General features: G+C 50.4%; 1 protein-coding gene across 3 annotated transcripts in view; it reads left to right on the forward strand.

Annotated features, from left to right (window-relative positions):
• The first annotated feature begins 652 nt into the window (after nt 1–652).
• The window catches only part of dele1 (DAP3 binding cell death enhancer 1), a 38,314-nt gene continuing 17,802 nt past the window's right edge, over nt 653–21,164 (forward strand). For all 3 annotated transcript variants that reach the window (XM_072590326.1, XM_072590327.1, XM_072590328.1), the window contains exons 1-5: nt 653–778; nt 12,013–12,133; nt 13,611–13,713; nt 16,465–16,609; nt 18,333–18,491. In XM_072590326.1, coding sequence (XP_072446427.1) covers nt 748–778; nt 12,013–12,133; nt 13,611–13,713; nt 16,465–16,609; nt 18,333–18,491 — 559 coding nt within the window. In that variant the 5' untranslated portion in view covers nt 653–747. The remainder of the gene's footprint in view (nt 779–12,012; nt 12,134–13,610; nt 13,714–16,464; nt 16,610–18,332; nt 18,492–21,164) is intronic.

Consider the following 21,164-nt stretch of genomic DNA (forward strand, 5'->3'; position numbering starts at 1 on the left):
CCTTTGAACCGATGACTTGCTAGGACCGTTTTAGCTGGTAGTTAAGAGTCAACCAGGTTCATGTGGGTCTGGATTCATACTTGTGTGAATACAAGCAACAAACTCTTCCCTAAAGAGATAGACATGAACTAGATAGGTTTATTCAACAATTGATGGTCACTAGCTTTCAATTGCAGGTTTGAGTCGAATTTAAATTCCATCAGCTACCACGATGGCATTTAAATTCAAAGCATTAGCTTGGGCCTCGGCATAACATTACCCCTATGCAACAGTCTTCCCTGGTGTCTGTGGGTTTGGTATTTTCTGGGTGAGTTTTTATCAGGAACCTGTATGAAAGTATTTTTTTTTCATCATCCTGTAACACATTGCACATCTCTGCAGCAGATGGGACTTGAACATTGTGATTTGATGTGGAGGGTGGCAGGGGAAACCAGTGAACAACCACAAAGTAGGTATTGGGATACCACAGAAAATGCTGGAGAATCTTAGTATAGCCGTGACATCAGTGGGGTGGGGGGAAAGAGGAGAGAAAAGAAAAGAGACTATACTCATTGGTATTTAGAGAGAATAGTGTGAAAAGGCCACTTTTCATCATGGATTTGAGAGACCGGATGTTGGTGGGCGGGCTGTGACGTCATTGTGAATACGGTCCGGAGGGAAGACGGCGGAGCGGACGTGGCGTGATGACGCATCGCCGGGTGAGCCCGGCCGCTGATTGGCGGAGAGGGGAGGCCGGGCTCGAGCAGAATGTGGAGAATAAAGGCCGCGGCTTGGAGAGGTAAGGGCAGGATCGACAGGCCCGGGGTGAGGGGGTGAGGAAAGGACGGGGACGGACGGGAGTGTACACAGCGCGCAGCCCCCGGGCCTATAGACACCCCACCGCAAACAACCAGGGACTAAAGCACCTCCGTACCCCCATGGGTGAAGTCCCTATCCCCCCCCCCCCTTATATCCCCCCCCATGGGTGAATCCCCCCTTATCCCTCCCCCTTATTTTCTCCCCCCCCTTTTATTCTCTCCCCCCCCTTGTATTCTCCCCCCCCTTGTATTCTCCCCCCCCTTGTATTCTCCCCCCCCTTGTATTCTCCCCCCCCTTGTATTCTCCCCCCCCTTGTATTCTCCCCCCCCTTGTATTCTCCCCCCCCTTTATTCTCCCCCCCCCTTTATTCTCCCCCCCCTTTATTCTCCCCCCCTTATTCTCCCATCCGCCCTTATCTCACCCCCCCTTATCTCACCCCCCCTTATCTCACCCCCCCTTATCTCACCCCCCCTTATCTCACCCCCCCTTATCTCACCCCCCCTTATCTCACCCCCCCTTATCTCACCCCCCCTTATCTCACCCCCCCCTTATCCCCCCCCATCCCCCCCCCATCCTCCCCCCTTATCCCCCCCATCCCCCCCCTTATCCCCCCCATCCCCCCCCTTATCCCCCCCAATCCCCCCCCTTATCTCCCCCAATCCCCCCCCTTATCTCCCTCCCCTTATCTCCCCCCCCTTATCTCCCCCCCCTTATCTCCCCCCCTTATCTCCCCCCCCTTATCTCCCCCCCTTATCTCCCCCCCCCTTATCTTCCCCCCCCCTTATCTCCCCCCCCCCTTATCTCCCCCCCCCTTATCTCCCCCCCCCCTTATCTCCCCCCCCCTTATCTCCCCCCCCCTTATCTCCCCCCCCCTTATCTCCCCCCCCCTTATCTCCCCCCCCCTTATCTCACCCCCCCCCTTATCTCTCCCCCCCCTTATCCCCCCATTCCCCCCCATCCCCCCCCCATCCTCCCCCCTTATCCCCCCCATATCTCCCCCCCCCTTATCTCCCCCCCCCTTATCTCCCCCCCCTTATCTCCCCCCCCTTATCTCCCCCCCCTTATCTCCCCCCCTTATCTCCCCCCCCTTATCTCCCCCCCCTTTATCTCCCCCCCCTTTATCTCCCCCCCCCCTTTATCTCCCCCCCCCCTTATCTCCCCCCCCCTTATCTCCCCCCCCCCTTATCTCCCCCCCCCCTTATCTCCCCCCCTTATCTCCCCCCCCTTATCTCCCCCCCCTTATCTCCCCCCCCTTATCTCCCCCCCCTTATCTCTCCCCCCCCTTATCTCTCCCCCCCCTTATCTCTCCCCCCCCTTATCTCTCCCCCCCCTTATCTCTCCCCCCCCTTATCTCTCCCCCCCCTTATCTCTCCCCCCCCTTATCTCCCCCCCCCTTATCTCCCCCCCCCCTTATCTCCCCCCCCCCTTATCTCCCCCCCCCTTATCTCTCCCCCCCCCTTATCTCTCCCCCCCCCTTATCTCTCCCCCCCATCCGCCCTTATATCTCCCCCCCCCCATCCGCCCTTATATCTCCCCCCCCATCCGCCCTTATCTCTTCCCCCCCCCCCCATCCGCCCTTATCTCTTCCCCCCCCCCCATCCGCCCTTATCTCTTCCCCCCCCCCCATCCGCCCTTATCTCTTCCCCCCCCCCCCATCCGCCCTTATCTCTTCCCCCCCCCCCATCCGCCCTTATCTCTTCCCCCCCCCCCATCCGCCCTTATCTCTTCCCCCCCCCCATCCGCCCTTATCTCTTCCCCCCTCCCCCCATCCGCCCTTATCTCTTCTCCCCCCCCCCATCCGCCCTTATCTCTTCCCCCCCCCCCATCCGCCCTTATCTCTTCCCCCCCCCCCATCCGCCCTTATCTCTTCCCCCCCCCCCATCCGCCCTTATCTCTTCCCCCCCCCCATCCGCCCTTATATCTCCCCCCCCCCCCATCCGCCCTTATATCTCCCCCCCCCCATCCGCCCTTATATCTCCCCCCCCCATCCGCCCTTATATCTCCCCCCCCCATCCGCCCTTATATCTTCCCCCCCCCCATCCGCCCTTATATCTTCCCCCCCCCCATCCGCCCTTATCTCTTCCCCCCCCCCCATCCGCCCTTATCTCTTCCCCCCCCCATCCGCCCTTATCTCTTCCCCCCCCCCCATCCGCCCTTATCTCTTCCCCCCCCCCCCATCCGCCCTTATCTCTTCCCCCCCCCCATCCGCCCTTATCTCTCCCCCCCCATCCGCCCTTATCTCTCCCCCCCCATCCGCCCTTATCTCTCCCCCCCCATCCGCCCTTATCTCTCCCCCCCCATCCGCCCTTATCTCTCCCCCCCCCATCCGCCCTTATCTCTCCCCCCCCATCCGCCCTTATCTCTCCCCCCCCATCCGCCCTTATCTCTCCCCCCCCATCCGCCCTTATCTCTCCCCCCCCATCCGCCCTTATCTCTCCCCCCCCATCCGCCCTTATCTCTCCCCCCCCATCCGCCCTTATCTCTCCCCCCCCATCCGCCCTTATCTCTCCCCCCCCATCCGCCCTTATCTCTCCCCCCCCATCCGCCCTTATCTCTCCCCCCCCATCCGCCCTTATCTCTCCCCCCCCATCCGCCCTTATCTCTCCCCCCCCATCCGCCCTTATCTCTCCCCCCCCATCCGCCCTTATCTCTCCCCCCCCATCCGCCCTTATCTCTCCCCCCCCATCCGCCCTTATCTCTCCCCCCCCATCCGCCCTTATCTCTCCCCCCCCATCCGCCCTTATCTCTCCCCCCCCATCCGCCCTTATCTCTCCCCCCCCATCCGCCCTTATCTCTCCCCCCCCATCCGCCCTTATCTCTCCCCCCCCATCCGCCCTTATCTCTCCCCCCCCATCCGCCCTTATCTCTCCCCCCCCATCCGCCCTTATCTCTCCCCCCCCATCCGCCCTTATCTCTCCCCCCCCATCCGCCCTTATCTCTCCCCCCCCATCCGCCCTTATCTCTCCCCCCCCATCCGCCCTTATCTCTCCCCCCCCATCCGCCCTTATCTCTCCCCCCCCATCCGCCCTTATCTCTCCCCCCCCATCCGCCCTTCCCCCCCATCCGCCCTTATCTCTCCCCCCCCATCCGCCCTTATCTCTCCCCCCCCATCCGCCCTTATCTCTCCCCCCCCATCCGCCCTTATCTCTCCCCCCCCATCCGCCCTTATCTCTCCCCCCCCATCCGCCCTTATCTCTCCCCCCCCATCCGCCCTTATCTCTCCCCCCCCATCCGCCCTTATCTCTCCCCCCCCATCCGCCCTTATCTCTCCCCCCCCATCCGCCCTTATCTCTCCCCCCCCATCCGCCCTTATCTCTCCCCCCCCATCCGCCCTTATCTCTCCCCCCCCCATCCGCCCTTATCTCTCCCCCCCCATCCGCCCTTATCTCTCCCCCCCCATCCGCCCTTATCTCTCCCCCCCCATCCGCCCTTATCTCTCCCCCCCCATCCGCCCTTATCTCTCCCCCCCCATCCGCCCTTATCTCTCCCCCCCCATCCGCCCTTATCTCTCCCCCCCCATCCGCCCTTATCTCTCCCCCCCCATCCGCCCTTATCTCTCCCCCCCCATCCGCCCTTATCTCTCCCCCCCCATCCGCCCTTATCTCTCCCCCCCCATCCGCCCTTATCTCTCCCCCCCCATCCGCCCTTATCTCTCCCCCCCCATCCGCCCTTATCTCTCCCCCCCATCCGCCCTTATCTCTCCCCCCCCATCCGCCCTTATCTCTCCCCCCCCATCCGCCCTTATCTCTCCCCCCCATCCGCCCTTATCTCTCCCCCCCCATCCGCCCTTATCTCTCCCCCCCCATCCGCCCTTATCTCTCCCCCCCCATCCGCCCTTATCTCTCCCCCCCCATCCGCCCTTATCTCTCCCCCCCCATCCGCCCTTATCTCTCCCCCCCCATCCGCCCTTATCTCTCCCCCCCCATCCGCCCTTATCTCTCCCCCCCCATCCGCCCTTATCTCTCCCCCCCCATCCGCCCTTATCTCTCCCCCCCCATCCGCCCTTATCTCTCCCCCCCCATCCGCCCTTATCTCTCCCCCCCCATCCGCCCTTATCTCTCCCCCCCCATCCGCCCTTATCTCTCCCCCCCCATCCGCCCTTATCTCTCCCCCCCCATCCGCCCTTATCTCTCCCCCCCCATCCGCCCTTATCTCTCCCCCCCCATCCGCCCTTATCTCTCCCCCCCCATCCGCCCTTATCTCTCCCCCCCCATCCGCCCTTATCTCTCCCCCCCCATCCGCCCTTATCTCTCCCCCCCCATCCGCCCTTATCTCTCCCCCCCCATCCGCCCTTATCTCTCCCCCCCATCCGCCCTTATCTCTCCCCCCCCATCCGCCCTTATCTCTCCCCCCCCATCCGCCCTTATCTCTCCCCCCCCATCCGCCCTTATCTCTCCCCCCCCATCCGCCCTTATCTCTCCCCCCCCATCCGCCCTTATCTCTCCCCCCCCATCCGCCCTTATCTCTCCCCCCCCATCCGCCCTTATCTCTCCCCCCCCATCCGCCCTTATCTCTCCCCCCCATCCGCCCTTATCTCTCCCCCCCCATCCGCCCTTATCTCTCCCCCCCCATCCGCCCTTATCTCTCCCCCCCCATCCGCCCTTATCTCTCCCCCCCCATCCGCCCTTATCTCTCCCCCCCCATCCGCCCTTATCTCTCCCCCCCCATCCGCCCTTATCTCTCCCCCCCATCCGCCCTTATCTCTCCCCCCCCATCCGCCCTTATCTCTCCCCCCCCATCCGCCCTTATCTCTCCCCCCCCATCCGCCCTTATCTCTCCCCCCCCATCCGCCCTTATCTCTCCCCCCCCATCCGCCCTTATCTCTCCCCCCCCATCCGCCCTTGTCTCCCCCCCATCCGCCCTTGTCTCCCCCCCATCCCCCCTTGTCTCCCCCCATCCCCCCTTGTCTCCCCCCATCCCCCCTTGTCTCCCCCCATCCCCCCTTGTCTCCCCCCACCCCCCTTGTCTCCCCCCACCCCCCTTGTCTCCCCCCACCCCCCTTGTCTCCCCCCACCCCCCTTGTCTCCCCCCACCCCCCTTGTCTCCCCCCACCCCCCTTGTCTCCCCCACCCCCCTTGTCTCCCGCCTTGTCTCCCCACCCCCCTTATCTCTCTTCCCCCCCCTTATCTCTCTTCCCCCCCTTATCTCTCTTCCCCCCCCTTATCTCTCTTCCCCCCCCTTATCTCTCTTCCCCCCCCTTATCTCTCTTCCCCCCCCTTATCTCTCTTCCCCCCCCTTATCTCTCTTCCCCCCCCTTATCTCTCTTTCCCCCCCCTTATCTCTCTTTCCCCCCCCTATCTCTCTTTCCCCCCCCTTATCTCTCTTTCCCCCCCCAATCTCTCTTTCCCCCCCTTATCTCTCTTCCCCCCCCTATCTCTCTTCCCCCCCTTATCTCTCTTTCCCCCCCTTATCTCTCTTTCCCCCCCTTATCTCTCTTTCCCCCCCCTTATCTCTCTTTCCCCCCCTTATCTCTCTTTCCCCCCCCTTATCTCTCATCCCCCCCCTTAATCACTCTCCCCCCCCTTAACTCACTCCCCCCCTTAATCTCTCTCCCCCCCCTTAATCTCTCATTCCCCCCCCTTAATCTCTCTTCCCCCCCTTAACTCTCTTCCCCCCCTTAATCTCTCTTCCCCCCCTTAATCTCTCTTCCCCCCCTTAATCTCTCTTCCCCCCCCTTAATCTCTCTTCCCCCCCCTTAATCGCTCTTCCCCCCCTTAATCTCTCTCCCCCCCTAATCTCTCTTCCCCCCCCTAATCTCTCTTCCCCCCCGTAATCTCTCTTCCCCCCCCTTAATCTCTCTTCCCCCCCCTAACCTCCTCTCCCCCCCCTTAATCTCTCTTCCCCCCCCTAATCTCTCTTCCCCCCCCTTAATCTCTCTTCCCCCCCCTTAATCTCTCTTCCCCCCCCTTAATCTCTCTCCCCCCCCTTAATCTCTCTTCCCCCCCCTTAATCTCTCTTCCCCCCCCTTAATCTCTCTTCCCCCCCCTAATCTCTCTTCCCCCCCCTTAATCTCTCTCCCCCCCCTTAATCTCTCTTCCCCCCCCTTAATCTCTCTTCCCCCCCCTTAATCTCTCTTCCCCCCCCTTAATCTCTCTTCCCCCCCCTTAATCTCTCTTCCCCCCCCTTAATCTCTCTTCCCCCCCCTTTATCTCTCTCCCCCCCCTTATCTCTCTTCCCCCCCCTTTATCTCTCTTCCCCCCCTTTATCTCTCCCCCCCCCCTTTAACTCTCTTCCCCCCCCTTTATCTCTCTTCCCCCCCTTTATCTCTCTTCCCCCCCTTTATCTCTCTCTTCCCCCCCCTTTATCTCTCTCTTCCCCCCCCCCACTCTCTCTTCCCCCCCCCCCAATCTCTCTCTTCCCCCCCCCCCTATCTCTCTCTTCCCCCCCCCTTATCTCTCTCTTCCCCCCCCCTTATCTCTCTCTTCCCCCCCCCTTATCTCTCTCTTCCCCCCCCTTATCTCTCTCTTCCCCCCCCCTTATCTCTCTCTTCCCCCCCCCTATCTCTCTTTCCCCCCCTTATCTCTCTTCCCCCCCTTAATCTCTCTTCCCCCCCCTTATCTCTCTTCCCCCCCCCTTAATCTCTCTTCCCCCCCCTTAATCTCTCTTCCCCCCCCTTATCTCTCTTCCCCCCCCTTAATCTCTCTCCCCCCCTTAATCTCTCTTCCCCCCCCCTTAATCTCTCTTCCCCCCCCTTAATCTCTCTCCCCCCCCTTAATCTCTCTTCCCCCCCTTAATCTCTCTTCCCCCCCTTAATCTCTCTTCCCCCCCCTTAATCTCTCTTCCCCCCCTTAATCTCTCTTCCCCCCCCTTAATCTCTCTTCCCCCCCCTTAATCTCTCTTCCCCCCCCTTAATCTCTCTTCCCCCCCCTTAATCTCTCTTCCCCCCCCTTAATCTCTCTTCCCCCCCCTTAATCTCTCTTCCCCCCCCTTAATCTCTCTTCCCCCCCCTTAATCTCTCTTCCCCCCCCTTAATCTCTCTTCCCCCCCTTAATCTCTCTTCCCCCCCCTTAATCTCTCTTCCCCCCCCTTAATCTCTCTTCCCCCCCCTTAATCTCTCTTCCCCCCCCTTAATCTCTCTTCCCCCCCCTTAATCTCTCTTCCCCCCCCTTAATCTCTCTTCCCCCCCCTTAATCTCTCTTCCCCCCCCTTAATCTCTCTTCCCCCCCCTTAATCTCTCTTCCCCCCCCTTAATCTCTCTTCCCCCCCCTTAATCTCTCTTCCCCCCCCTTAATCTCTCTTCCCCCCCCTTAATCTCTCTTCCCCCCCCTTAATCTCTCTTCCCCCCCCTTTATCTCTCTTCCCCCCCCTTTATCTCTCTTCCCCCCCCTTTATCTCTCTCTTCCCCCCCCTTTATCTCTCTCTTCCCCCCCCCCATCTCTCTCTTCCCCCCCCCCCTATCTCTCTCTTCCCCCCCCCTTATCTCTCTCTTCCCCCCCCCTTATCTCTCTCTTCCCCCCCCCTTATCTCTCTCTTCCCCCCCCCTTATCTCTCTCTTCCCCCCCCCTTATCTCTCTCTTTCCCCCCCCATCTCTCTTTCCCCCCCATCTCTCCTCTTCTCCCCCCCCATCTCTCCTCTTCTCCCCCCCCATCTCTCCTCTTCTCCCCCCCCATCTCTCCTCTTCTCCCCCCCCATCTCTCCTCTTCTCCCCCCCCATCTCTCCTCTTCTCCCCCCCCATATCTCTCTTCTTCTCCCCCCCCTTATCTCTCTTCTCTCCCCCCCCCCTTATCTCTCTTCTCCCCCTCCCCCCCCCTTATCTCTCTTCTCCCCCTCCCCCCCCCTTATCTCTCTTCTCCCCCTCCCCCCCCCATATCTCTTCTCTCCCCCCCCCTTATATCTCTTCTCTCCCCCCCCTTATATCTCTTCTCTTCCCCCCCCTCCTTATATCTCTTCTCTCCCCCCCCATATCTCTTCTCCCCCCCCTTATATCTCTTCTCTTCCCCCCCCCATATCTCTTCTCCCCCGCCCCTTATATCTCTTCTCCCCCGCCCCTTATATCTCTTCTCTCCCCCCCCCTTATATCTCTTCTTTCCCCCCCCCCCCCCCCCTTATACCTCTCCCCCCGGCCCCTTGTCCTTCTCCCCCCCCCCACCTCGTTATCTCTCGCTCCCCTATCTCTTCTTCCCCACCCCCCCGCTCCTCCACCCCCCGCTCCTCCACTCCTCCACCATCTCATTCCATAGACGTACCACCTCTGTGTGAAAACATTGCCCCTTAGGTCTCTTTTATATCTTTCCTCTCTCACCCTAAACCTATGCCCTCTAGTTCTGGACTCCCCGACCCCAGGGAAAAGACTTTGTCTATTTATCCTATCCATGCAAGAACATGATCTCTTTACATTGTCCTTCTGCCAGTGGAAACATTATCCACACTACTAAGATAAACAGATCAACATTTTACGCACTTCTATTGAATTTCCTGTTAACTGTCTGTTTGAAGGAGAGCAATTATTGTTTTGTGTGCAGTATAGATAAGCAGAGACCCCTATGCATTTCATACAACACATCTTTCTAGACTGGGAAGATTCTTCTTGCTACTTTCTTTTATGCCTTCATTCCTTGTAATTCTACATTCCACCCAGTTTTAAATATTTTCCCGACCAGTCAGTTTTATCATAAGTTTATTATGGCAACAACTTAAAGACAATCCTTAAAACTAGTACTCATTAGCCAATGAACTTACTGAAGAAGCATGTTTGAAAAAAAATTCTTCACCCTTCACTAAACTCCTCACTCAGCCAAAACGTCGACTTTCCTCCTCAGATGATGCCTGACCTGCTGTGCTTTTCCAGCGCTACACTTTTCGACTCCTCACTGAGCACACTTCTTGCAGTAAACTATACTTAAAGCACCTCTTATCCCCTTTGCACTAAATGCCTACTTTAAGCCAAATTCTCCAGTATTCTCACCTGGACTCTAGCTTGCCCTGGTGAAGTCTTCCTCACATTGACTCTTACTGATGATAAGCTATAAAAATCCTGTTCTTTTGTATGGTTTTACCATCATTGAATCCCCTACTAACAACATCCTGGGGGTTACCATTGATCTAAAATGCAACTGGACTCCCCACATAAACATTGTTAGATTACAAGAGCAGGTCAGAGGCTATGATTACTGCTACGAGTAACTCACCACCTGACTCCCTAAAATCAGTCCACTGTCGACAGTGCACAAGCCAGGAACGTAATGGAATACTCCCCACTTGTCTGAATGGATACAGCCCCAGCAACATTCAAGAAGCTTAACGTCATCCTATTATAAAGCAACCTCCTTGACTGGCACCAGACCCACAAACATTCACTCCCTCCACCACCAATGCTCAGTAGTAGCTGTGTATACTGTCCGCAAAAATGCATTGCAGAAATTCACTAAAGATCCTTAGACAACACTTCTAAACTCCCAGCCAGTTCCATCTAGAAGAACAAGGGCAGCAGATACTTGGAAACACCACCATCTGCAAATTCGCCTCCAAGCCACTCACCATCTTGCCTTAGAAATATATCACTGTTTCTTTACTGTCATTGGGTCAAAGTCCTGGTAGTCGCTTCTTAAGGACATTGTGAGTCAATCTACACCACATGGACTGCAGTGGTTCAAGAAAACAGCTCACTACTACCTTCTCAGGGCAACTAGGGACAGGCAATAAACGCCAGTGAGTCAACAAAGCCCACATCCCATGAGTGAATTAAAAAGAAACTTACTCCAGCTTGAAGTCAAGAACAAAGTGGTCATTTCTTGCTGCTGACTGCTGTTGTTCACAAGTCACCACCATATGCTCATCAGAATGAGACTCAGTCTCACAGCTATGACCCTGCAGGGCTTTGATATGTGTGCTGTCTTCTTTTGGCTGAGCAGACTGTAAGGACAATGCCCCTACCTATATCCAGTAATTGAGACAGAACACAGCTTACTAAAGCAAGGACTTTGTTATGAACTAGGTTTGACAAACTTATTAATTGGACAGTGAGGGTTGTTGTGGCATAGTGGTCGGCATGGACATGTTGGGCCAAAGGGTCTGTTTCCATGCTGTACATCTCTATGACTCTATGGTTGCACCTGTACCTCTTGGCCATAAGATCCAGGTTCAAGTCCTACCTGCTCAAGAGATGTGTTCTAACATTTTTGTATAGTCTGATTAAGGTCGTCCCTCAATCAAGGAGGTACTTGCCCTGGAGCCTATACCTTGACACGAACCTGTACATGGAGCCTTTCATTGTGGTGAAGCTTCTATGCTGCAGCTACACACTGCTCTGGCTGACCAGGAGACGTGCTCACTTTCACTACCTGTCATAGGTTTATCAGAAGGATTTGCATATTAATAATCTGCCTGGCCATGTCATGAATGCACCTTCCTTGGCAGTTGAGTCCAGTGTGGGACTTGAACATGGAGCTTTGGTCAAAGGGGTAGGGACACTTCCCCACGTACCACTTGTTAGTACTGGGGCAAGGGTGATTTGTGTGAGTGACCTAGCTTACAGTCCATCTTAATTCAACGAAACAGCGAGAACCTTTACATGATGAATGTTTCTAAATCCTGAATTCCTCTTTTGTGGCATGGCTTTGGTGTAAACGACCAGGGAGGTACTCTGTTCTTATTAACACATACACACGACACTGCAAAGTGTGACTGATGTCTGTCTGTTGTTCCTGGTGGTTGCAACCTCTCTGTATGTGGTAGTACATAATCCTTACCACTAGGTGGTGGTACTGTATTGTAATGAGAAATAGCAGTCTTGCGAGTCCATCCAACTCGCATTGAATGGCCAAAGAAGTCTGCATTTGACAACTTGGCTTCATAATAATGAATTGTGTTGATGTGGATCAGTGGGTGACACTTTAAAAATACCATAAGTTCAAATCACAAACCAGAGCTTTGAGCAGAAAATCTAAACTGGCACATCAACACAAAACTGAGGGAATGCTGCAATGATGTAAGTGCTGTCTTCCAGATCAAGCCAAGGCACTGTCTGCTGTCTTAGATGGATGTAGCGAATGCTATGATACTATTTGAAGAAGAACTATCCCCTCCCACTGGTCCTAGGGCGATATTTATCCCTCAGCCAACATCCACTAAAATAAATTAACATGTTGGGACCTGGGAAAGCAGTGAAGTGATTCTGTCTTGAACTGTTTCAGATTTTGCACATTCACCAGGTGGCTTATTCGCCATTTTTCAAAGGCTGTTTCATTTACTGGTTCGTTCTTCTACCACTTAGTACTTCACCGTTGGTCTATTACTGGCCCATCATCCTCCCTGCGCCTGCCTCCCACCCACTCTGCTGAAGATGATGTGATCAACTCCTCTCTGGTTTCAACTCACCCTCACTTCAAAAGCAGGTAAGTCGTTAATCTACCTTGTGAGATTGACAAGTATTTCAAGGTGCAAATCAGGAGTATAGTTGAATATTTACTTAGATTTTTCCTGGATGAGTACAGCTCCAACAACACTCGAGGATTTCAACGCCTGTCAGGACAAAGCAGCCTGCTTGATTGGCACCCCCTGCATTCACCATTCACTCCATTCATAGCTACCACACATTGTTTGCAGAGTTTTCCATCTACAAGATGCAAGGCAGCACAGTGGCTCAGTGGGCAGCACTGCTGCCTCACAGCACCAGGGACCCAGGTTTGATTCCTGTCTCGGGCGACTGTCTGTGTGGAGTTTGCACATTCTCCCCGTGTCTGCGAAGGGTTTCCTCCAGGTGCTCCGGTTTCCTCCCACAATCCAAAAATGTGCAGGTTAGGTGAATTGGCCATGGTAAATTGCCCACAGTGTTAGGTGCATTAGTCAGAGGGAAATGGATCTGGGTGGGTTACTCTTCGGAGGGTCAGTGTGGCCTTGTTGGGCCGAAGGGCTTGGTTCCACACTGTAGGGAATCTAATGTTAAAAAAAACCACCAAGGCTGTTCCAAAGCTACTTCCAAACTCCTGACCTCTGCTGCCTAGCAGGACAAGGGCAGTAGGTATATGGGGATACACCCCCATCCTCCCCAACCAATGCCACCACCACCACCTGCAAGTTCCCCTCCAAGCCGTTCACTGTCCTGACTTGGGAGCATATCAGCATTCTTTCATTGTCACAGGGTTTAAAATGTTGGAACTCCCTCCCTCACTGGATTGAGTGTACCTACAACACGTTCAGCTCAGCACTGACTTGGTGCCTGGAACTTAGAGAAGAATGAGAGGTGATCTTATTGAAACATAGAAGATTGAAGAGAGCAAAGCGTTGTGGATGCTGAAAAAATATTACCCCTCAAGGAAAGATCCAGAACTAGTAGACTTAATTCCATCATAAGAGGTCGCCCATTTAAGATAGAGATGAGAAGAAATTCCTTCTGTCAGAGGACTAAGAGCATTGAAAATTCTGTACCTTTGTGTGATGTGAAGGCTGATTCATTGACTGTATTCAGTACTGACAGAGACCAATTCTTGAACCATAAAGGCATTGCATATTATGGGGAGCAGACACCAAGGTGAATGCCTTGATTGATCAACAGTTGAATTAAAATAGTGGAGCAGATGCGAGGAGCCAAGTGGTGTACTTTTCCTATTTCTTATGTTCTTCTTTACTCAGAAAGTTGTAAAAATGTGGAACTTGCTACTGCAGGAAATGGCTGAGGGGAACAACTTGGATTATTTCAAAAGAAAACTGGATAATTATGTAACAAAGAGGGAAATGGAAGGATGCTGGAAGGTTGAGGTGGGGCAGGTGGAATGTGAAGCGGCTCTTGTACATTCATTTGGGCTGAATGTCTTCATTTCTGTGACCATCCTGACCCTGCAGCTTTAATTCTCTTTTATATGCATTCCTCAGTTCAACAGATTCTCGAAATGGAGAAGAGAGAGAGAAAGAGCAGAACGCTCGATTTTGTTCCAAGCAGTTACCTCGTTTTTCAGGATTGGATGCTGTAGGATGGGTGAGAATACAAACAACAGAATATTGCTTTCAGTTTGTGGACTCACCACCAGTTTTGGTTGTAACAGTTTTTAGTGTTCAACTGATTTCTTGATCCATTCAATGACTGGGCAATATTCACAGAGAAAGTAACAATATTGCCAACAATCCCTCTGAGTGGAGAATGTAAACATTGCTGACTCTTTCTTTAGTCTGTCTGAAAGAAAATTTAAGATCTTTGAAGGTCTCTATTTACTCGCTAATCTGCAAAATCTTAATCATTCAGACTGGTTATTTCCATGATTTGGAGGTGCTGATGTTGAACAGGGTGTACAAAGTTAAAAATCACACAACACCAGGTTGTAGTCCACCAGGTTCATTTGGAAGCACTAGCTTCCGGAGCGCTGCTCCTTCTTCAGGTGGTTGTCAACTGTTGGACTATAACCTGGTGTTGTGTGATCTTTAACCTGGTTACTTCCAGTTTGTTTCCTTTCATGGTTAGTTTTTTTTATTATTATAAAGGTGACCCTCTTATCTGGGAAGCCATTTGCCAATTGCTCATTCCATAAGACCAAAAGAAATAGGAACAGAAATAGACCATTTCTCCCTGAAGCCTGCTCTGCCATTCAATTAAATCATGGCTGATTCAACATTCTTCATGTCCACTTTCCTGCCCGTTCCCATAAATCTTGATTTTCCCCATTCAACAAGAATCGAGCTCAGTCTTAAATATGCACAAGGTCTCTGCTCCCACAGCTGACTGTGACAAGGAGTTCCAAAGACACTCATCTCTCTTGATAGAAGAAATTTCACCTCATCTCAGGAGATTGTGGAGGCAGTGGTAGTAATCTTTCAGGAATTGCTGGAGTCAGCAGGGTCCCAGAGGACTGAAAAATGGCTAATGCAACAACTCTGTATAGGAGATGGGGAGGCAGAAGACAGGAAACTCTAGGGCAGTTAGTCTGACCTCGGTCTTGGTAATTAAGAATGCTTAGGAGAGGTTTACCAAGATGCTGCATCGATTAGAGGGTATGAGCTATAAGGACAGGCTAGAAAACCTTGGGTTGTTTTCTCTGTAACGCTGAAGGCTGAGGAGGGATTTGCTAGAAGTTTATAAAATTATGAGATGCATTGGTAGGGGTGACGGTCAGAATCTTTTTCCCAGATTTGAAATGTCTAATACTAGGAGGCATTCATTTAAGGTGAGGGGGGGGCAAGGCCAAAAGGGATATGATGGAAAACTTTTTTCACAGTGTTTTAGGAGTCTGGAATGCACTGTCAAGGGTGGTATTGGAAGTGGTATTGATAGGGGCGTTTAAGGGACATACATATACTGAGTGGCTTGGATAGATTAGACATAGAGAACATGTTTCCTCTAGTAGGTGAGACTAGGACACGAGGGCATACTCTCAGAGTGAAGAGATGACCCTTTAGAACTGAGATGAAAAGGAATTCCTTTAGCCAGAGAGTGATGAGTCTGTGGAACTCATTGTCATAGAAAACTGTGGAGGCCAGGTCATTGATTATATTTAAGACAGAAGTAGATCGGTTCTTAATTAGTAAGGGAATCAAAGGGTAGGGGACGAATGCAGGAGAATGGGGTTAAAAAATATATTACCCATAATTCAACAAAATTGATGGACCAAATGGTCTAATTCTGCTTGTATATAGAGTCATAGCGATGCATATCATGGAAACAGACCCTTCGGTTCAACTCATCCATGCTGACCAGATATCCTGAACTAATCTAGTCCTATACCCCTCTAAACCCTTCCTATTCATAAACCCATGCAGATGCCTTTTAAATGCTGTAATTGTACCAGCCTCCACTACTTCCTCTGGCAGCTCATTCCATACACACCACCCTCTCCACGAAAAAGTTGCCTCTTATATCTTATGGAATAGTAGTAAACTTTAGTAAAAATCACCCGAATATAGCAGAGAACTGTTTCATCAACTTTTGCAACTGATCAATTAGGAAGGCCAGCTCAGAGTGAGGGTGAGGGTGAGGGTGAGATTGGCCTGATGGCTAGATTGGGAAATGGTGAGAGGTTTCTTCCCTGAAGGAGTATTTCTAGTACTTTCTGTTTTAATTATTGATTTGGTTTTAGTGCTGCTGGATGGGAAAGAAATGCTAGTCAGGAGATCCTCCTTCATTTCTTAGGAAATTGAGGGCCACCTTACGGAGGTTTTTAAAATCAAGAGGTGCATGGATAGGGTAAATAGACAAGGTCTTTCTCATGGGTTGAGGGAGTCCAGAACTAGACACCATAGGTTTAGGGTGAGAAGAGAAAGATTTAAAAGGGACCTAAGGGGCAACTTTTTCACACAGAGGGTGGTGCATGTATGGAACAAGCTGCCAGAGGAAGTAGTGGAGGCTGGTACAATTACGCATTTAAAAGGCATCTAGATGGGTATATGAAAAGGAAGGGCTTAGTGAGGGATGGGCCAAGTGCTGGCAAATGGGACTAGAATAAATTAGGATATCTGAGCGGCATGGACAAGTTGGACCGAAGGGTCTGTGTCCGTGCTGTACATCTCTATGACAATGACATCTAGCGAACCAGTTGGTCAGTCTTTCGGCAGCCACCAGATTTATGGAATTCAGCTCAACAACTTGTCTTTGATAGGATATGAACTCTTCAGTTCTGTGCTGTGAATCCAGTCATTTAAGACTGTAGCCGTGTCATACCTGCTGCCGTGTCCGATAAACTGTGCTGTGCAATTCCACAGTTGATCTTTGTACAAGCTTCACTGTTCTGATCTCCTCCAGGGTGCTGCTGCTGTGGTGTTTTTACAGTTTGCAAGACACCTTCATCATCAGTTCTGTCACCGCAATGGTCCCCAGGACAGTGACGCAGCCTTGCCTTTCTCTGTCCACAGCATTGTTACATCTACTCTGGAACCAGCCAGAATAAGTAAGTGCACCGTTTTTTAGATATTCACAAGTCTGAGTAAGTAAAATGTGTCCAGAATATGCTGTTAATAAGGTGAGTACAGCAGTCCTAATGCACAGCATCTGTTTTTGGAAACAGTAAGATGTTTTAGAAAGAATTCTGTCACCTAAGTGCAAAGAGGTGTAAATGACATCCTGCACCCTTAATCTCTTTTACCCTTCCTTAGGGTATTAGTTCAGGCTGGGATAAGTGATAGACTTATGAGCTTTCTGTAGCTGATGTAAATCTCCCATCTTCATATGTGTGAAGAAAATTTGATTTGGGAGAGGGGTTCAGCAATGCTTGCTTTTCAGTCTGAAAAAATACATGAATTGGGGTGGGGATAGTCTATTCAGAACCTGAAGCCCTACAGTAAGATCTGATTGTGGCCTCAACCCCACTCTGCTCCTACCCTTATGCTCTTTAATAGTTAAAGATTAATTCACCTGTGCCTTAAAAAATGTTCAGTGTCCCTGTATCCACCAAGTGGCCAACATTTATTATCCTTTTTATCTCTCCTTTCCCTCTTATGTGGCATTTGTAAGTTGATTGTTATTACCTTACCAGCCAGTGTAAATAGCTTTTTCATGATTCAGTTTACCCCTGATAATTTCAATCACATTAGATCTGCTTTTAGGATGTGCTCGCATGGAAATGTAACCTGGTGCCTCTAGTCTGTCCTCATAACAAGATATTCTGATCCCCCAGGATTACCTCTGAATCTCTTCAACCCATGACTTTGTGTCCCACCTAAAGAGGTGCCCAGCACTAAGTGTACTCATCTAACTCAGGCTAATCTGTCTGCTAGCAATTACACTTCGCTCTCTGTTCCGTACCCCATTATGAAAAAACATCCAGAACCTGACACTTTCTTAATTAAATTATCAATATACATGCACCTTGTATCAAGAGCCATTAGATAGTGGTCAGGGATTACAGTGACTTCTTCATTATCTGACACTACACCAACTGGAATCTCCTATACCCCTCCCCCACGTCGGGCCTCAGCTGCTGATTGAGAGTTTTAATCATGTGCATGTAACATGGCAACCTTCTTGGATCTCATTTTCTCATTTCCAGGATGTGTATTCCTACCAGAACAGTAATATCACTTGGAAAATGAATCACGTTAACACCTAGTTAGCTTGGTCAGCTAGAACAGCTGTTACTGAGAGTGGCTTCCTGAGACCACAGCCTTGCATATTTTTGGCTTTGCACCACGTGTGTAGCTGAGTTTCAGAGTTTTGTGGTTTCTCTTATGGGATTTGGTCTCTCTCAGAAGTAGAAATAGAAGAATTCATCAATATCCCCAAAGATCGGTACTGCTGTAATAAACTTGGGAAGGAAGACATCAATTTCCTATATGCCACAGTACTTAATTTGACACAACACAAAAGGCACAAGTTAACACCACATGCTTTTCTAAAATAAAATAATTGTCAACTTCTATGCACAAATCCATCATCCAAAACACTGTTTCATGAAGTTGAGATCAGATTTAAATCGTTACAAGTTTCACTCTAGCAGAGTCACTGCACCTCAAATAATTGATACAATGAGATGCTTTGTCATGAAAATTTTTTAAAAATTTAAATTCAGGTTCTGCAACCAAATGCTACCACCCTAAATGTTTATTTTGCAGAAGCCTTGTCCCTCCTTGTGCTATCTCTCTCTGACTGTTAATATTGTTTTGCTTGGTTATTAGAGTTCAAACAGTGCATTTTGCCTCAGTGTGTGACTCCACATTCAATCAATAACTCGAGAGTTGAGAACTCTGTATCAATCAGATCAACCCCTCCTGCAAATGCCAAAGCCGTGTACTCAAGGACCAAGCAACAGAAGCGAAATGAAAGCATTGAACAAGGTATGAGTCACAAAGAATCTTTTTAGTGATACTGTGAGATCATAGAATCCACTTGTGGAATGTGGATGTTATCGGCAAAATGAGTGTTTGTTGGCTATCCCTAATTGCCCTTGAGAAGGTAGTGCCTTGCCTGGTTATTTACATGCATATATATATATATTTGTGCATATGAAAGAGGAGCAAAAGTTGTTTGGTGCCTCAATTATTCAATAGAATCATGACTGATCTAATGTTTCAAATTCAACATTCCTACCCATCCACAATAACCTTTGACTAACTTCATTCAACTTAACTTAAAAGAAAATTCAGAGGCAGAGTTCCAGAATGGCTCAACCCATTTGAGAGAAAACATTTCCCCTCATTTCTGTCCTCAAAGGGAGAAATCTAATTTAAAACAATGTGCCCTAGTTCTGGACTGACCCACAACAGGAAACATCATTTCCAAGTCCACCTTGTCAAAACCATTCTGGATCTTATATACTTCAACAAAATCATTTCTCCTTCATTTACACTTCAGTGAAAACAAACCCTGTCTGCCCAGCTTTTCTCATAAAATAAGCTGCTTGTTTCAGGTATCAACCCCATAAACCTCTGAGCCATCTGTTTCATATAAATCAGGAGACAAAAACTGCACATGGCATTCAGATGTGGTCACCAATACCCTGTAAACAAAATGTACTTGTATATTTAATGTCTTTTATAATAAAGGATAGAATTTCATTTGATGCCTTAATTATCCATGCGGAAGGCTGGTCCAAAAGGTAGGAACCCATGGAATCCAAGGCAAGTTGGCAAGCTAGATCCAAAATTGGCTTAGAAATAGGATGCAAACAGTGATGATGGAGGGTTGCTTTTGTAATTGGAAGCCTGTGACCAGCAGTGTGCCACAGGTTTCGGTGCTGCGACCCTTGCTGTTTGTTATGTACATGGACGACTTGGATGTCAATATAGAAGGTACACATAGGAAATTTGCAGATGACATGAAAATTGGTGTTGGTGATAATGGGAAGGATGGCTTCAAACTGCAGTGTGATATTGATCAGCTGGTAAATTGGGCAGAGAGAATTTAATCCCGATAAGTGCGAGGTGTTGCATTTTGGGAAGTTTAATAAGGGAAGGATAAGTAGGATTCTTGGGAATACTGAGGAACAAAAGAACTTTGGTGCACAAATCCATAGATACCTGAAGGTGTCAGCACAGGTGGACTGGATGCTGAAGAAGGCTTATGGGATGCTAGCCTTCATTGACCGAGGCATAGAATATAGGAGCAAGGAGGTCTTGTTACAAATTTATTAAACATTGATTGCGCCCAAGTGGAATACTATGTGCAGTTCTGGTCACCACACTATCTGAAAGGACATGATTGCACTGGAGAGGGTATAGAGGAAATTGATCATGATGTAGTCTGAAATGAAAAGTCCCAGTTATGAGGACAGATCGGATACACTGAGTTTAGTTTATGTGGAGTAGAGAAGGGATCTGATTGAAGTGTACACAATTGAGACACAGAGACAGAATAGATCATGAGAACCTTTTCCCCATGGCAGCCGTGTGTAAGACCAAGGCCATGAATTTAAGGTGAGGAGTAAATGGTTTACAGGAGATCTGAGGAAATCTTTTTCACCCAGAGGATGGTCAATATATGGAACTTGCTGCTTGAGAGTGCAGAGGAGGCAAGTACTCACAACATTTAAGAAGCTTCAGGATGAGTACTTAAAGTACCAAGGCATAGTAGACTATAGACCAAGTGCAGATATTTGGGATTAGTATTGTTTCATGTTTGTTGGTAGGCATAGACATGGTGGGCGAAAGGGTCTGTTTCTTTGATATATGACTCTAATTACTTGCTGTATCTCTATTCTAACCTAATGTCACTGATGTACTAGAGTACCTAGATCTCACTGTGCCTTAGAATTTTGCAGATGTTCTCTATTTAAGTAGAACTCCGCATTTTTCATTTTTTATTCTGCCACTTGGAACTGCTTCATAATGTCCAACATTATTGTAGTGATTGTTTTGAAGTCAGCCAGGTGGATCTCATGGAATATGGGAGTTCCCTGACTGGGGCTGTTAATCTGGTTCAAGGTTAGAGTGGTGCTGGAAAAGCACAGCAGGTCAGGCAGCATCTGAGGAGAAGGAGGAGGAAATCTGCAGTACCCACTTCTGCCTGTTAACCTGGTTAACAGGCCTGGCTGACAGATATGAACAGGAGTGTCAGAAATTCTGTTCACTTGACAGCTGGCACTGAGGAAGCTGGATCAGTATCAAAGACTCTCCACGTGTAAATAAGGGTTACTCAGTGATGGGATACCAGCCTGTGTGGAGTTATTTCAATTATACTCCATTTGCCTGATTTTTGCTCACTCAATCTATTTATATCCATCTGCATCTTCCTTATGTCTTCATTACAACATATCTTTCCACCTGGGTTAACATCTGCAAATTTAGCTGCCATGCTTTCACTTCCCATATCACAGATTCAAATTGTGACAGGGCCCCAGCACAAACCTCTTTGTGTCACACCATCCCGCCAATCAGAACAGAAGACCCACTTATGAAACTTCTGTTTTCTACCAGCCAGTCAGTCTTCTGTCTATGCTTGTATGTTACTCTGTACACCAGTCATCTCCAGACTTACAAGCTCAAAATCACTTTTTGAATTTAAATGTAATC

The sequence above is a fragment of the Chiloscyllium punctatum genome, chromosome 20, assembly GCF_047496795.1.
Source record: "Chiloscyllium punctatum isolate Juve2018m chromosome 20, sChiPun1.3, whole genome shotgun sequence".
Classification (NCBI taxonomy): domain Eukaryota; kingdom Metazoa; phylum Chordata; class Chondrichthyes; order Orectolobiformes; family Hemiscylliidae; genus Chiloscyllium; species Chiloscyllium punctatum.